General features: G+C 43.0%; 1 protein-coding gene across 1 annotated transcript in view; it reads left to right on the forward strand.

Annotated features, from left to right (window-relative positions):
- ankrd31 (ankyrin repeat domain 31) overlaps positions 1–18,738 on the forward strand; it is a 53,689-nt gene that overhangs the window by 11,953 nt on the left and 22,998 nt on the right. Inside the window, exons 7-8 of the mRNA XM_077230990.1 lie at positions 8,775–8,875; positions 10,071–10,250. Of these exons, the coding sequence (XP_077087105.1) occupies positions 8,775–8,875; positions 10,071–10,250 (281 nt within the window). The remainder of the gene's footprint in view (positions 1–8,774; positions 8,876–10,070; positions 10,251–18,738) is intronic.

Raw genomic sequence — 18,738 nt, forward strand, 5'->3', positions numbered from 1 at the left:
TCAGTTAGAATATTTTAAACTTACGTGTGAAAGGGTTAACATAAATATGCCTCGATATATTGAAGGGAAAAGTGCTTTCTTTGTAATTTAAAATAATAGTGCTGATGATTTTTAGAGACCCCCACGGGTGTATGATTTTACTGCTTTCATGGGAGCTCATCCTCTCTCTATGGGAGCTCAGCTCCCACTGGCTCCCACGCAATTCGAACCATGACAAAAAGTATTCTCGTCGCTTGATAAACTTAAGATTGAGCCACTGTAGTCACTTGGACTATTTTAACGATGTCTTTAATAACTTTTCGAGGCCGGCAAGTTTCAATCCTTTTGAAGCCTATGAAGGAGAATGGAGGAGTGATCCAGCTCTCAGATTTCATCAAAAATATCTTAATTCTTGTTCCGAAGATGAACGAAGGTCTTACGGGGTTGGAACAACATGAGGGTGAGTAAATACTCAGTATTTAAATTTTTGGGTGAACTATCCCTTTAAATGGGCGTGGATGGCTGTGAGAAGAAGGGAGGGAGTGGGTGTGGTGTGGTATGGCATGGGAGGGGAGAGGGGGAACTGTCATCGCCAGTGGCCCATGCATATTGACTGTAAAAATCAGTGTTAAAACGTGAGGAAATGCTAGAATTTTTTTATAGCTGGCAAAGTTAAAGTCTAATGAAATACACTGACACTTTATTATTGTCCTTTCAAAAGTAACTGAATGCCCTGCTACATATATTACTACATATATTAACCTACAGTAATCATAATTCTATTTAAAACATATTAATGTACATGTCTATTTATAATGTAATTATAAAATATATATTTGTTTATATACACACTATAAATGCATATATTTGAAAAAAATTATTTTCCGCTTAAAAAAAACTTCTGTGCATAGCCTAGATTTGCGCGCCCCTGAACCCCAATGACATATATATTTAATTACACAAATTAAGCATACAATTGAGGTATTATCGAAATATTTCACATTTTGATAACGAGTGCTTATTTAACAAAAGGCAAGTAAAACGATCAGGGTTACATTTTAGACACACAAATACCTCTGAAGGGATAGAAATGTCCTCGGGACTTGGTACTGCATTACTCGTAAGACGTAACTTGCATTGGTCATCGACAAGGCCGAAGTCCACCATTCTCCAGTTCTCGAAGCTCTCTCGGGTAAAATGTTTGCGGCACATGTACAGATTAGATGTGTCCGTGGTTGAAGGTCAACCAACCGCCCGGAGCCAGAGTCTAGCCCTGCTAGCATCGCGGGGAAACATATTCAACCCACTTTGACTTTTGCACCACGAAAATATGCACTTGTGTCCCATGATTGTATCTCTCGTCTACTACGCAATATCACACTTTGACATGTCTGTCATTGGAAAGATCCACGTGGTGTCATGAATAATTAAGAGACAGTGTCTTCTCATAGGATATAAAAACTCAGTCTCATTAATAATTATGAGAGAGCGATGAGTCATCAACGCACTATACAGTGCTCTGCCACGTCACAGCCTGCGATGAAGATTTTAAACCCGGAAGACGAAAATAAATGTAACCATTTTCACCCTACTATTAAATCTAACAGATGCTAACATTGTCTTCAATGATATTCAACACACATACCTCTGTTAAGAAAATTTGGTTTAGGATTTCATGACCCTTTAAACTTTCACTCCCTAAAAAAAGTCCCACAATGCACCGTGAAAACAAGGTAGCATCAATGGTCACAGTGCTCCCTTGAAGCATGAAAACAAATTGTGCGAGCCAACTCAATAGACATGACACATGATTGATTTTTTGTTTTTTAAACATTATTTAATTATATTTCAGCATAAACATACATTGATGGACAAGTAATGAACATAATCTAGTTACTATTTATAATTGATTTATAGCTGAATGTTGAAGGGATATGTAATAAAACAAAGGATTATCATAATGTACTTTAAAGTTTGAGTAAAGCAATATTATATGTGTTCTGAGTTTGTCAAACCACAAAAAAAAGTGTTATTAACCACCCAGCCAAATTTGAATGATAAAAAAAACAACAAGTAAATAAAATAAGTTCAAAATCTTGAAAAAATAAGCAGTATTCTCTGCTCTCAAACGCTGGGGCGTGTCCGCTGTCAGCGTTGAAATCATGCCCTCTCGCGGGAAACTTAAACTCATTGGTGGGCACGTACTGCCAACGATGGCACCAGATGCTGGCGGGACGGGAGGATGAAGGCCGGGTTGGAGATAGTCTGTTCGGTTCCATTCACCAGTAACAGCGGATTATCACTAAATTAGTCACTTATATGCTTGAATATTTATAGAAAACGACACAGACATCAAGACAATATAAATATAAGTTCACACACCTAGTCCTAGACTATCACTTGAAGCAAAAAAATCCATCCTTCTGTCTGTGTTAAAAGAGCACTTTCGGTCGTTTATATATCTATATCCAACATAAACACTTAAACAGGTGAAATTACATACAAGAAATTAGGGCTGCATGATCATGGCCAAAATGATAATCACGATTATTTTTATCAATATTGAGATCACGATTAATTGTTAATTTTAACCAAAACAAATTTTATTTTCACATAGGCTAATTATAACTGCTTTCACATGCATATAGAGGGAATGCATTAACGTCACTTTCCCGCCGGAACACGCCCCCTCAGCCGGACTGAGTGGCAGAAGTGCAGCTGCGTGACTGGATTTAATAGGGGAAACTGCGAAAACGCAAGTAAAACAAACGATTATCAGTTTAAACTAAAGATTGGACTCAATGTAGTGTTCCTTACAACTTACTAAAGATCCAGTGATCCATGGATATTGACATGCAGCCAGAAATTGTGTTTCCTGACATTTATATGTGCCTGATTTTGACACCGTGGAAATACATACAGCAAATTTGCCTGTGAACGCTTTATATAAATACAATATAGGCAGGTCTAAATCCAGGTGATCACTTATATCAATGTTATATATATCATCATATCGTCTAGACTTAAAACTTGTATAGTTTTTTGTCAGTGTTTATTTAAAAATGTCAAATTATACAGAATATACAGTGGTAAATATTTGATTGATGAGTTGTCACTGCAACATATAACAATACAATATATAGAGAATGATTTTACCACTGAATTCAGCATATTGACACAAAAATGATAACTGCAAATCCACCTTTCGCTGCTTGGAGTCCAGTTGTTTCTATGAATTGCAGTGATCTATTTGCTTCTCTGTTCTGTAGCTTTCGTCAGTCTGTAAAAAATATACCTCAGATTTCTTGTCAAATGTAGGTGTATAGTCAATCGCTAAGCTCGTTCCCGTTTTAGATGTGTTTTTTGTGTTTTTCACGGCATTCACGCTGAAAACCAATGCTGCCGCTCAGTCTTTTTGCCACTTAGTGGGCGTGGCCTCAATCACGCCAGCTGACGGTGACGTCACGCGCATTCCCTCTATTGTGCTACATTCCTGCAAATGTACAAATATGTGCATCAAAATAAAACAGGTCCTCTTATTCACCAAAATTCAGTGCATCTCCTTAAAGAATAAATAAAAATAAAGAAAATGTAGCAAAACTTCAATAGGGCACTATTTTACATTGTGCAAATATATTTTAGGAAGCAAAATATAAACTTGCATTGTACCTGCATAATTATGGAGGACCAACTATACCATATTTAAAAATAAATACAGAAATATATAAATGCTAATAAATAAATAAACATACAATTAATTGCCCCAACAAATACAATAAACAAATAAATGTAGGTAGAAATTAAATTATACAGTGAGACATAAATGTATATATCTCTTTTAATTAGCTTCTTTATTTATTCACCTTTGTAATAATTACCTCATTTATTTATTGTCCATTATAATCTTCAACTTTATTTATTAATTACTTATTTTTTAAGGTATTTATTTATGTGCATGTTATACTATTTTTGTCTGTTTTATTAGTCTCGTGAGTGCAGACACTCGGTCTCTCTCGCGTGCAGACACTCGGTATCTCTCGTGCGCAGACACTCTCAATCTCTCGTGCGCAGACATACTCGGTCTCTCTCGCGCGCAGACACTCGGTATCTCTCGTGCGCAGACACTCGGTACCTCTTGTGCGCAGACATACTCGGTCTCTCTCGCGTGCAGACACTCGGTCTCTCTCGCGCGCAGACACTCGGTCTCTCTCGCGCGCAGACACTCGGTCTCTCTCGTGCGCAGACACTCGGTATCTCTCGTGCGCAGACACTCGGTACCTCTCGTGCGCAGACATACTCGGTCTCTCTCGCGTGCAGACACTCGGTCTCTCTCGCGCGCAGACACTCGGTATCTCTTGTGCGCAGACACTCGGTACCTCTTGTGCGCAGACATACTCGGTCTCTCTCGCGTGCAGACACTCGGTCTCTCTCGGGCGCAGACACTCGGTCTCTCTCGTGCGCAGACACTCGGTATCTCGTGCGCAGACACTCGGTCTCTCTCGCGCGCAGACACTCGATCTCTCTCGCGTGCAGACACTCGGTAGCTCTCGTGCGCAGACACTCGGTACCTCTTGTGCGCAGACACTCGGTATCTCGTGCGCAGACACTCGGTCTCTCTCGCGTGCAGACACTCGGTCTCTCTCGCGTGCAGACACTCGGTATCTCTCGCGTGCAGACACTCGATCTCTCTCGCGTGCAGACACTCGGTCTCTCTCGCGCGCAGACACTCGGTCTCTCTCGTGCGCAGACACTCGGTATCTCGTGCGCAGACACTCGGTCTCTCTCGCGTGCAGACACTCGGCCTCTCTCGCGTGCAGACACTCGGTATCTCTCGTGCGCAGACACTCGGTACCTCTTGCGCGCAGACATACTCGGTCTCTCTCGCGTGCAGACACTCGGTCTCTCTCGCGCGCAGACACTCGGTCTCTCTCGTGCGCAGACGCTCGGTATCTCGTGCGCAGACACTCGGTCTCTCTCGCGCGCAGACACTCGATCTCTCTCGCGCGCAGACACTCGGTATCTCGTGCGCAGACACTCGGTCTCTCTCGCGTGCAGACACTCGGTCTCTCTCGCGCGCAGACACTCGGTATCTCTCGTGGCCAGACACTCGGTACCTCTTGTGCGCAGACATACTTGGTCTCTCTCGCGTGCAGACACTCGGTCTCTCTCGCGTGCAGACACTCGGTCTCTCTCGCGCGCAGACATACTCGGTCTCTCGCGCGCGCAGACACTCGGTCTCTCTCGCGCGCAGACACTCGGTCTCTCTCGCGCGCAGACACTCGGTACCTCTCGTGCTCAGACATACTCGGTCTCTCTCACGTGCAGACACTCTGTCTCTCTCGCGCGCAGACATACTCGGTCTCTCTCGCGTGCAGACACTCGGTCACTCGCGCGCAGACACTCGGTACCTCTTGTGCGCAGACATACTCGGTCTCTCTCGCGTGCAGACACTCGGTCTCTCTCGCGCGCAGACACTCGGTCTCTCTCGCGCGCAGACACTCGGTCTCTCTCGCGCGCAGACACTCGGTACCTCTTGTGCGCAGACATACTTGTCTCTCTCGCGTGCAGACACTCTGTCTCTCTCGCGTGCAGACACTCTGTCTCTCTCGCGTGCAGACACTCGGTCTCTCTCGCGCCCAGACACTCGGTCTCTCTCGCGCGCAGACACTCGGTATCTCGTGCGCAGACACTCGGTCTCTCTCGCGTGCAGACACTCGGTCTCTCTCGCGCGCAGACACTCGGTCTCTCTCGCGGGCAGACACTCGGTCTCTCTCGTGTGCAGACATACTCGGTCTCTCTCGCGTGCAGTCACTCGGTCTCTCTCGTGTGCAGACATACTCGGTCTCTCTCGCGTGCAGTCACTCGGTCTCTCTCGCGTGCAGACACTCGGTAGCTCTCGTGCGCAGACACTCGGTACCTCTTGTGCGCAGACACTCGGTATCTCGTGCGCAGACACTCGGTCTCTCTCGCGTGCAGACACTCGGTCTCTCTCGCGTGCAGACACTCGGTATCTCTCGCGTGCAGACACTCGATCTCTCTCGCGTGCAGACACTCGGTCTCTCTCGCGCGCAGACACTCGGTCTCTCTCGTGCGCAGACACTCGGTATCTCGTGCGCAGACACTCGGTCTCTCTCGCCTGCAGACACTCGGCCTCTCTCGCGTGCAGACACTCGGTATCTCTCGTGATAGATACCTCTTGAGATACCTCGTGATAGATACCTCTTGAGATACCTCGTGATAGATACCTCTCGGTACCTCTTGTACGCAGACATACTCGGTCTCTCTCGCGTGCAGACACTCGGTCTCTCTCGCGCGCAGACACTCGGTCTCTCTCGTGCGCAGACACTCGGTATCTCGTGCGCAGACACTCGGTCTCTCTCGCGCGCAGACACTCGATCTCTCTCGCGCGCAGACACTCGGTATCTCGTGCGCAGACACTCTGTCTCTCTCGCGTGCAGACACTCGGTCTCTCTCACGTGCAGACACTCGGTCTCTCTCGCGGGCAGACACTCGGTCTCTCTCGCGTGCAGACATACTCGGTCTCTCTCGCGTGCAGACACTCGGTCTCTCTCGCGCGCAGACACTCGGTACCTCTTGTGCGCAGACATACTCGGTCTCTCTCGCGTGCAGACACTCGGTCTCTCTCGCGGGCAGACACTCGGTCTCTCTCGCATGCAGACATACTCGGTCTCTCTCGTGCGCAGACATACTCGGTATCTCTCGCGTGCAGACACTCGGTCTCTCTCGCGTGCAGACACACTCGGTATCTCTCGTGCGCAGACATACTCTGTATCTCTCGCGTGCAGACACTCGGTCTCTCTCGCGTGCAGACACACTCGGTATCTCTCGTGCGCAGACATACTCGGTATCTCTCGCGTGCAGACACTCGGTATCTCTCGTGCGCAGACATAATCGTTATCTCTCGCGTGCAGACACTCGGTCTCTCTGTTCTCCAGAATCTTTTCTGTCATCTTCAGCTTCGAGCCCCAGTGCGTTGGACAGTCCTACAATTAATTAATAAACAACACATATAACATTACCATTTAAAGTGTCTGTTTTTATATAATTTTTTAAATCAATCTTTTATCTTAACATTTGTTTTTCTTTTAAGAAAGATTACTATTTTCTTTTAAGATTGATTTAAAATAGCTGCGTTTGTGTTCTGCTATTCTAATCTGTAGCCTATAGCTTAACCTTAAACGGTTGTAAATTTATATAAAAGGTAACCATAGGCCTGTATTTTAAATACTATTAAAATAAAGGTGTTAGAATAAAATTATTATAATATAAAAAAATGAAAGAAAAAATGTATTAAAGTGATGGCAAAAATCATGGGTAGGCTATTTAAAATAGCATAATAAAATACAATATATAAAATAATGGTTACACTTTACAATAAGGTTTAATGTGTTAACATTAATTAATGCAATGAACTAACCATGAGAAATAGCCTACATTAGGCCTATTTATTCATCTTTGTTAAGGTTAGTTCACAGTGCATTATCTAATGTTAACAAATACAACTACTTTTGATTTTAATAATCAAGGATATTAGTAAATGTTGAAATTAACATAATTCATTATTACATTCATTATACCATCAAGTTCATTATCAGTTCATGCAACTAATGTAGTTAACTAATGTTTACTAATGAAACCTTATTCTAAAGTGTACCAAAATAATATAAAAATAATAATGGTATTAAAATATAATGGTTATCTTACCGTTACGAGAGAGTAATTAGGGATGTGAGCTCCTCTTGCGCTCTCACGAGTTCACGTCTTCGGTGCCAACTCTTCGAGAAAGCCCCATAATGGCTTTGGCATACACCAAATGCTCGGTCAGTACTGGCCTTCTCCTTCTGAAGCGAATTGTTTATGGCGACATTCAAATTGTGCCCAAAACAATTAAGCCATGGCCAATTTAGTTGCCGCACTGCTGCAACGATATTAGCTCCGTTGTCTGTGGTGATACAGGAAATTTTTCTTTCTTCGACGGCCAATTCTTTAACACTCTCCAAGAGACTATCTGCCAAATAATCTGCTGTGTGGCTCTCAGGCACATAAATCATTCCAAAGCAGTTTGATTGTAGTACCCAGTCTTTGTCTATGTAATGAGCAGTAATTGACATGTAAGGTGTCATCGAATTGCTGCTCGACCACATATCTGTCGTAAATGCGACACAGTCCGCGCTACTGATGTTAGTCATAACCTCGGTTTTTACTGTATTATACAGCTCTGGAATAGCTGTTCTTGAGAAATAATACTGCCGGTCAAAAGTTTGAAGCATGGACCGGAATTCTGCCTGGTCCACAAGACTAAGAGGCATCATCTTTTGTAGTAGTGAAAATGTACAATGAGAACATTTTTATGTCACTGTAAAAAGTCATCAGTGTCCCATTGTGTAGTGAGCCAGGGTCCTTACCACTGGCCGAATTCACGTACACGATATACTTATTCACAACCTCGGAGCTGATTGAGACGGTGCGTGAACAAATAAAGAAAATGTTGTGACAATTAATCATGTCATCGTTTATGACAAATCATTTGTAGTTTTTTTTTACAAAATGTTAAGATGGTCTTCGGAGCTTCATGATCTGATTCAACTTTTCACTGTAATTGTTATGCTGATAATATAATTTGTGATTAAAAAGGGTAATTTAATTAGAAGCATTTTTAAGCCTAATTTCAGACTTTTGTACCCTACTGTATGTTATTTATTTAATTCAGCTACTCTATACCATATAAATCAGCTCAAAATGACTGTAAACTTTATATTGCTGTTTATGTACAGGTCACTGAAGGAGAGTCCAGAGACTAAAGAGTACAATGAAGGGTTTAATACACCTACACATGAAAAGCAGACATTACTCACTAAACCCCCCGTCAGTCCAGGCAAGTGCTCAAACCTGACCACTAAAATTAAGCTACATTTGTAGACAGGTAACATTACAGCATGTGTGCATTTGATTTTGTATAGAGATTTAATTTAGGCTTTTATTCACATTTAAACATTAATCAGCAGACATAATCAGAACAGAAGCTCAACCCAACCTCATTGGTTCTTGGGAAGCTCAAACATGCTCCGTTACACACAAGAATGAACCTCATTGGTTCTCGCATGTCAAGCAAGCATGCTTGAGCTTCTGTTTATCACAACTGATGTGTGAGTTGATGAATGTGAATGATATGTGAATAAAAGCCTAAATTCAATATGTTCATCATGTAAAGCAATTGAGTCTCTTCAGAAAATTTGGACTAAACTGCTCAAGTCAAATGGATTCGTTTTACGATCTCTTTATGAACTTATCTAAGCGTCAAAGTGGTCAACGAAAGTCTTACGGGTTTGGAATGACATGTGGGTGAGGGTTATTTTGGAAGATCTATACTTCACTCAAGTACAATTTAAACTGACTACTTGTACTTTTACTTGATTACATTTCTGACGAAAAAACTGTAATTTTTACTCCTTACAATTTTATCTCAACTTGAAGAGTACTCGTTGCATTTTATTTTCTTCCATCTTATGCACATTAAATATGGTAAACGGAAGCTCAAACGTGCGCATTTGATGTGCAAGAACCAATAATCTTTTGTTTTTGCGCATCAAGCAGACGCGTTTCAGCTACAGTTATAACTTTCATTAGGAAAATTTCTATCAAATTTCTTCGCCATCAAATCTGAGGAAGCATATTGAGGTAGCCAAATTGTTTTTTCCCCCAAAAATGTATTTTTACGTTTTGATACAGGCATTAGCTGTCTATGTAGTATATTGGCTGTATCCCTATGAGGGCTGGATTTTTTGTGTTCCAATGTGCTGCAATTATTTATTTGTTGTTTTATGCACTAGATAGGTGTTTTTAATCTGTGCCTTTGCGTTTTGTTTGATTTTAGGCAATTTATTTTTGTACAAATTTTTAATATGATGAAGCAAAAATCTCCTTTCATTTTTTTGATTGGTTACTTCTACTTTTTTATTGCTAAAGTACAGTTTAAAGTTGTACTTTTTTACTTTTGATTGAGTAAAAGTTTCACTGAGTATTTGAACTTTAGCTTAATTTTTGAGTACTTTTCACATCCCTGTCCTTAGGTTTCCATGGCAAAGGCATTATAAAACGAAAGACAGGGAAATTCCTATCACTCAAAAGCATTCACAAGCGGAATCGATTTGGAGAGACAAAGCTGCATTTAGCTGTGATGCGGGAAAACATCCAAGACGTCAAAGACTTACTCACAGTTGATGATTCCGTAAATGTAACGGATTATGCAGGTACATGTTGGACGACATCATAAAATTGTTAATTTCTCTATCAAATTTTTTAAGAGAGAGTGCTGCCTAGGGGTGGGCGATATGACCAAATTTTCAATATAAGTAATTTTATTTCACGATAATAGTATATATCACAATATAGTTATTTTTGCTTTGAATAAGGTTATTGATATACATTTTTTTGATACCATTGAATGAAATTATATAATTCTAAATAAATAAAAAACTCAAGCTTGTAAGGCCGTCTAACTCGATCCAATGGCGGTATTCGAATTAGCGGTGAAGGTCTTTGCGTGTTACTGTCTTTTCTCGCAGCAAAGTATTCTTGGTTAAATGCAATACATTTTCTCATATGTGTTTTCTCGTTATTTCATCTGACTCCATAAATGAAAAGGCTTTAATGATATCTGTGCATCATTAAATGTGAGCGAATGTTTTACTATTCTTTTAAACTCTTGAATGAAAATAATGTCAAAGTCAATTAGAATAATCAAATGTCACAATTTAATATGTCAGGTAAATGTATCATTATAATTTCATAATCAATTCAAGGATAATCAATGCAAAACATCAAATGCTCTAGAACAAAGAGGAAAAAGTTTACCCGACAAGAAATGCGTGAGACTGAGAGTCTCGCAACTCTCAGCCTCACGGGCCGATCTCAAATATAGAAAAGGCCCGAGCACTCGCTGCGTTTCATTATATACCCAGACCTCATTTCAAATCTAAACATCATTCAGTCAGATGGTCAGAAGGTGTTAACTCAAAGACACACCCTCCAGTATTGGAGGGTGTGGAAGATACTTCTAGACTTCCTAAGAACTTTATTACCTTTTGGTTTACTTCTTTGGGAATGAGACAATTTTACCAGTCACACCGAGACATTTCAAATAATACCAAACATGTATAAACCTTGATGATAATCATTCACATTTAACCAGTTAGATTCTTGTGTGAGTTTGGATGATCTCTGCCAGGATGAAGAATGGGGAAGAGAAATGTAGATTAGGATGAGGGAGGTGAGACCTTCGTCTCAGTAGTGCATGAGGGGGAGTTCAAATGTTAATTTCCTTTGTTTTCACAGAGACTGGCCCTCTCTTAAAGTCCTTCCAGTTTTTCCAGTCTTACAGATTGGCCTCTTGACCACGTGGGTCAAATTCAGGTGAACACTTACGTGGTCACAGTAAGACGGTTGTTGTAATCCTTGAGACGTAACTCAAAAATTGTCTTTGCAATGTTAGCATCTGTAGAAGCTTTCAGAGGGCTGTGTTCACCTGCAGAACGCCTGGTCTCACCAGGTGTATGTAGCTTGAGTTCAGCAGGTGGATGAATGCGTTCAGGTTTTCTTCTTGCGTTTCAGCCTAGAATGTGAGCAAAGTTCATAGAGTCAATCTGGACCTTTGTCCAGTCGACGTGTCATTCCTTCATAGAGAAACTTCTGCTTCTCTGGCACCTTCCCCATGATGATAATCTGACCCTTCTTGACCAATCCTGTCACCTCCGGCGGTGCGGTTGTCTGGGCAGACCTCGATGGATGAAGGCGTTCTCCTTGGTTCCACACTGCTTCGTGTAAGACACCTGGAAATCGTCTTAAATGTCCACTTCACGACTGAGCACTTGTGAACTTTAAAACGTGAGGAAATGCATCCGAACACATAATGCAACAAAACAAAAGCAAAACAATGGATGGGTTCATGTCAGCAAGTGCGATTGGTACATCTGGTCTCAAATGTTTCTAAAAGGTCCTGAATGGTAAGGTGATCTCATTTTAAATATCCAATTCTCCATTACCACTGTGATGAAGCTAAATGGTAGTGGAATTATAAATATACTTGGTCTGAATCATTTAAAGGAAACGCAGCAATAGGTCAGTGTAATCTAAACAATCAAATATATCCTATGCATCAATAAATCATGTAATAGTGATTATTATATATATGTATTTCTTCATAATTTTCGATTGAATATTATTATTGTTGTGTTCAGGAATCTTATAATGCAAGCCACCTATGCAGAACTAAGTGACTTGGGACATGCTTAGTCATTCAATAATGTAGATAGTTCATTCCTTGCAACAGTTGGTTGTGTGTGTGTGTGTGTGTGTGTGTGTGTGTGTGTGTGTGTGTGTGTGTGTGTGTGTGTGTGTGTGTGTGTGTGTGTGTGTGTGTGTGTGTGTGTGTGTGTGTGTGTGTGTTTGTGCGTGTGTGTGTGTGTGTGAGAGAGAGAGATAGAGAGAGAGAGAGAGAGTGTGTGTGTGTGTGTGTGTGTGTGTGTGTGTGTGTTCTGGCTATGTCACAGTCGGTGACAGGGTTAAATTATAAATTTTGTGTGTGTTGTGTGTGTGTCTTTGCTGGCCAAGTTACAGTCAATGACAGGTTAAATTGTAAATTTTGTAATTGATTGAAGCACTCACACTTCAGATCTATCCGTTTTTTATGATGTTTTGCATCATCGATTTGTGGCTGTGGCCATTCATATGTATATTACAGTGTTTTTGTGCGAGTGTTGTGAATGGCGTATGCTATGTGCGTCTCTGTTAGACTGTCATCATTGGATCAGCTCTACCATCCTATATGTGTGAAGCTATCCGGATCTGTTAGTGTGAAGATGTACAATAGGTCTTTAGTGAGGTGATCTTCTTATGATGTGTAGTGTTCAGGCTGGATAGATTTTAGTGATCGACCGATATTGATTTTTTATAACCGATACCGATACAGATTATTTGCATGTGTATGTGCCCGATAACCGATATGCAGAACCGATATTTATTTACTGTTATACTTCTGTTTTTGGCACAATTATTACAACACAAATGAACTGAACAAACCATTTTATTTATAACAATCACTCCCTCCTTGCATACAAAAAAAAAAACCTTTATATTTATACACAAATAAATAGAGGGGTCTGAGTCTAAAAAATAAAGTGCACTGTTACTAAGTGTCTTTGTTTAAAAATAAAAGCTTTGATGAGGTAAAAAATAAAGCACAAAAACTATTCTAACATATTTGGATATGTTTATTTGTTTTCATAAATGGTAAACTAATCAAATTACAAAAAAAACATTTATATTATTACATTATATAATTTATATCTAAATTATACATATCATTTATAAGCATCAGCAGCAACAATGTTAACAATAGGCAAAATAAATGTTAAAAGTCTAATGTTTTCATATGGAAAAAATTATTGACAGGGGAGTCATATCACCTTTGCAGAAATGTAATTCATTTTAAACAGTTTTAGAAGGTTTATGTGCCGTTTAATAGGTTTAAACTAAGAGTGAGGAATAATTCACTGGGTAATATTAATTCACTGCATAATATTAGCTGGAATAGCCTATAACATCAGGAAAGTAACAAACAAAACAGCATATACATCATTGCATTTTCCAACTAGTATGTTATTAATTATTATTAATATTTTTGTTGGTCTAGATCATGAAATGCTTTATGACAAAGTGCTCTTTATCTATGCATTTACACATAACTATAACATTAGGCTATACGTTACTCAACCGCGATCGCGCGTGCAGATAATAAATAATTAATTTCCACAAAGCGGTATATTTAGATGTGTATTAGCGAAATAATTGCTATGTAGTAAATGATAATATAATCTAGGGTGTTTAGACAAGATAATCTTGTCAAAAGTTTCATTCAGTGGCCGTGCTTGAGCATTCCTGATCATCAACCCAGTGAGTGCTCAGCAATGAACGAACTTTTGTTTCGAGACTAATGGTGAGCAAATACAACAGATAGAGAATTAAATTCAGTGCTTTTATTTTCAACATGCACTCATTCATGTCTGTTTTATTTAATTCATGTAAAGTTACGTCTTTATTGGGGAAGGACATGACGGATTACGCTACGTGGCTCAATGAGTTCGTCTCAATTTTTTAGAACCAAGCTGCATAAATAAACTATATCAGGCATTTATGTCTCAAATCTCATTTCTGCATGCATGTCTGTTATGTTAAATAAAGTTGAATAATTAAAGCAAAGCAAGTAGAACATATACTTTACCTGTGCACAGAGTTGTTATTGACTGATCTCCTCAGACGCGGGCTGCAATGGCGGAATTCTCAAAACGGCCACAAGATGGCGCCGTTTATCGGAAAATCCGATATAACAAAACCGATTCCCGATTATGGGAAAATGCTTAAATATCGGGAAAAATATCGGTAAACCGATACATCGGTCGATCACTAGTTATAAGTGCAGTGAATGTGCCCGCTGTCCCACGCCCACATTCCCTCACAGACACACTCATCCCCACGGGGTTTGTCCCGCTCGCTTTCTCTCCACAACCGTTCATAGAAAATTTTAAGGGGGCGACCAGGCTCCCCGCCGTGATCGGCGCACCTCCCGCCGCGCACGTTGTAAACACAGTGTTTATGTCTCAGCACACCGGAGCTCTGCAACCGCTGCAATGCCGCGACCAGAGCCCGGATTTCATTCTACCCCTAGCTATTCACGCAGATGCGTGGGCAAAGCTGCCCGGGGTATCAGAGTGGGTGTTGAACACTATAAAGAGAGGCTATTCGCTACAGTTCGCTCGATGTCCCCGCCGTTACACGGCCCGAGTCGAAACCTCGGGTAAAAAACGAAGTATCTCATCTACTTCGAGCCGAAATAGCGAAACTGCTGAGAAAAGGGGCCATAGAACCTTTATCTCAGGCTCAGAGCGAAGGGGGGCTATACAGCAGATATTTTCTGGTACCGAAGAAAGACGGGGGTCTCAGACCCATTCTAGATCTGCGACAGCTGAACAGAGTGCTTATGAAGCGCCAGTTCAGAATGCTGACAACCAGGAAAATCCTCGCACAAGTGCGCCAAGGAGACTGGTTTATGTCAATAGATCTGAAGGACGCCTATTTCCAAATACAAATAGCGTCACGTCACAAGCGATTCTTGAGATTCGCCTTCGAGGGCCAGGCTTATCAATACACAGTCCTACCGTTCGGTCTGTCTTTGGCACCCCGTACATATACGAAGTGCATGGACGCGGCTCTCGCACCCCTGAGACTTCGGGGCATGCGAGTGTTTGAACTACTTGGACGATTGGCTGATTCTAGCTCGATCACATTCAGAGCTCATAGAACACAGGACCACATTGCTCGAGCATGTCGAGAATCTGGGTCTCACAGTCAATTGGGCGAAAAGTTCGCTGTTTCCCAGCCAGAAAATCTCTTTTCTGGGAACAGTGCTTGACTCGCTGTCTATGACAGCACGTCTATCGCCAGAGCGAGAACTGGACATTCAGCGCGACGCGAAATCCTTCCGCCGCGGCTCTATAGTCCCGCTCAAAAGGTTTCAGAAGATGCTGGGCCTTATGGCTTCGGCATCGTCAGTGCTCCAGCTGGGCTTGCTTCGCATGCGCCCACTGCAGTTATGGCTGAAAGTGCGAGTTCCACCCCGGGCATGGACCTCTGGTCTGTTTCGCCTCAGGGTCGACATGAAATGCGCCTCGGCTCTGGAACCTTGGAAAATAGCCGACTGGTATCAGTCAGGCGTGAGTCTGGGGACTCCCTCGAGTGTGACGGTGGTGTCCACGGACGCCTCCACCTTGGGATGGGGAGCGCTGCTCGAGGGCAGACTGTTCTTCGGCCAGTGGTCAGAACGGGAGAAGCTCCTGCACATAAACTGTCTAGAAATGCTAGCAGTAGACAACGCGCTACGGCGCTTTTGTCCCCAGATAAAAGGCCGCCATGTCTTAGTCCGGTCGGACAACATGTCAGTGGTGGCATACATAAATCACCAGGGTGGCGTAAGGTCCCAAACCTTTACAGGCTGACGGAACGTCTCCTGGTCTGGGCTCAGCACAACCTGCTTTCACTGAAAGCAGCGCATGTGCCTGGTCACCTGAATCTGGCACCAGACCGTCTGTCCAGAAACAATGTCCCTGCAGGGGAGTGGTCAATGCACCCGCAGACGATCCAACTGCTGTGGGACACATTCGGCAGAGCGCGCGTCCCAAGAAAACGCTCACTGTCCAAACTTTTTGTCCAAGAGCAGGGATACGCTGGCCCACGTATGGCCCCGCTGCCCCCTCTATGCTTTTCCCCCCATCTCGCTCCTGCCTCAGGTGCTAGAACGGATCAGGGAAAACGGATGCCCAGTGCTTCTCGTGGCTCCGCTCTGGACAAACCGGAACTGGTTCCCAGTCTTGATGCGGCTCACCAGCACTGCCCCGTGGCCGATACCGGTGAGGAGAGACCTCCTCTCTCAGGCAAAGGGCTCGATTTGGCATCCTCGCCCGTATTTATGGTACCTACATGCATGGGCCATCAACGGGTACCCGCTAACCTCCCAGAGAGAGTGTTAAATACAATCACGCAGGCTAGAGCCCCGTCTACTAGACGGCTCTATTCCTCGAAGTGGTCAGTATTCTCTGCGGGGTTACGGAAGTGCTCTCCTTCCTTCAGGAGCTGCTGGATAAGGGCAGGACCCCATCCACGCTCAAAGTGTACGTGGCGGCCATAGCGGTGTTTGCAAAACCGACGTCTGGCCAGTCACAGGGGAAAAACGACCTGGTCGTGCGATTGCTCAGGAGAGCTCGGAGGCTGAATCCTCCCAGACCCCCCTCAGTCCCTGTTTAGGACCTTTCTACGGTTTTGGAAGCCATGAAAGGTGCCCCATTCGAACCAATCCATTTGTCAGACATGAAACATCTGTCTCTCAAAACGGTATTCCTTATGGCTCTCGCTTCAGTGAAGCGTGTAGGGGACTTGCAAGCGCTTTCAGTAAGCGCGTCATGTATGGAGTTTGGGCCTAATGACTCGAAAGTCATACTCAAATCAAGGCACGGGTACGTGCCCAGATCACTTAACACACCGTTCAGGGCCCAGGTTATATCCCTGTGCGCCCTCCTGGCTCGTGATCAGGAGGAGGATGCGAGTCTCCTCTGCCTTGTCAGGGCACTGAAAGCTTATGTGTCCCGCTCGTCGGTCTTCAGACAGACAGAGCAGCTCTTCGTTTTGTTTGGCAGACGCTCCAAGGGACTGGCCGCATCGAAACAGAGCCTATCCAGATGGATAGTTGATGCCATTGTGCTGGCTTAGACTTCTAAGGGCCTGCAGTGTCCTTTGGGTGTCAGAGCGCACTCCACGAGAGGTATGGCCTCGTCGTGGGCGTGGCCTAGCGGGATCTCCTTGCAAGATATCTGTATGGCGGCAGGCTGGGCCTCGCCGTCTACATTTATAAGGTTTTATAACCTAGAGGTTCCCGCCTTACAGGCTAAGCTGCTGTCGGTCTAGAATTCAGTATTATCTGTCCCGCTGCGCCGCCGCAGAATACTGAGTCATTGCTTATGCACACTGAACGGGAGAACAGCTCCATGGGTGCTGAATAACCCGTACTGTTACCCAGTTCAGGATGAACAAGTTCACCCTGTCTGTGTGGAACACTGTTAACATAACTAGCTCCTGTAGGATGCTATTTCATGGGAAATGATGCTTGCAGCCTCTCTTCCCCGACTCTCTGTGAGTCTATGGTGATTATGCACTATATGGGCCCCTGGCTACTGCCCTTGGGACTTTAGTGTCGGATCCCAGTACGCACGGCGTGTTGCATTGTGTTACCCATAGCGTAAGATATTACGCAGTACGAGAGATACTCTCGTAAGAGAACGTACTCGGTTACTAACGTAACCTCGGTTCTCTCTAGAGAGGGAACGAGTACTGCGTATCTTGCCGTGCATACTACAGCTTGGTTCGCTTCAGCGATGAAAACCAGTTTGTATCAGCCTATCGATCTGTATTTATAGGCCAAGGCCACGCCTATTCTGGCGGGACGTGACGTATATTGCCGCGAAGTGCCCCATTGGGTGTCATGTCTCGCAGGGCCTCTGTCGATAGGCTGCTGCTTTTGCCACAGGTCAGCCAATAGGCACGCAAGCTGCCTTGCCTATGTCTGCATGCCGTCGCAAAGCGTTTTACATTGATTAAAAATTAAGGATAATTTTTGGCTTCAATATCTCGTGGAAAAGAGGTTTTCCCCCATAGCGTATATTACGTAGCGTATATTACGCAGTATTCGTTCCCTCTCTAGAGAGAACCGAGGTTACGTTAGTAACAGAGTACGTTTTCCGATCGTTTATAAACTTAGATTTTTCTTTCTGTTATTTACTCAATCTCTTCACGTGTTGTTGGTTTGTTTCAACAAGCCCATAAGTTATAACAATGGCGACAAACATGCGGCTGATTTGAAAACTTTTGAGCTTTACTTTACAGCTCTTCATTGTGTACCAGAATATAATTTGGAAGATGTTATTCCAATTTTAGGTTTCGTTTCTTGTTGCTTAAGCAAACGATTATCTTTAAAATGTATTAACAAGGATTTTCATTCTTCATCTGCGCCGCCACTATCACGTCCTCACGTGTTTCAGTTCCGGACTAAACGAATGGCTCTCCGATTCGTAACAATGCAAACAACATTTTCTCAAAACTTCTAAAAAAGGGCAGAAAAAGTTGACTTACCATAAC

This window comes from Siphateles boraxobius, unplaced genomic scaffold (assembly GCF_051911475.1).
Source record: "Siphateles boraxobius isolate OS27281-9 unplaced genomic scaffold, OSU_SipBor_1 16, whole genome shotgun sequence".
NCBI lineage: Eukaryota > Metazoa > Chordata > Actinopteri > Cypriniformes > Leuciscidae > Siphateles > Siphateles boraxobius.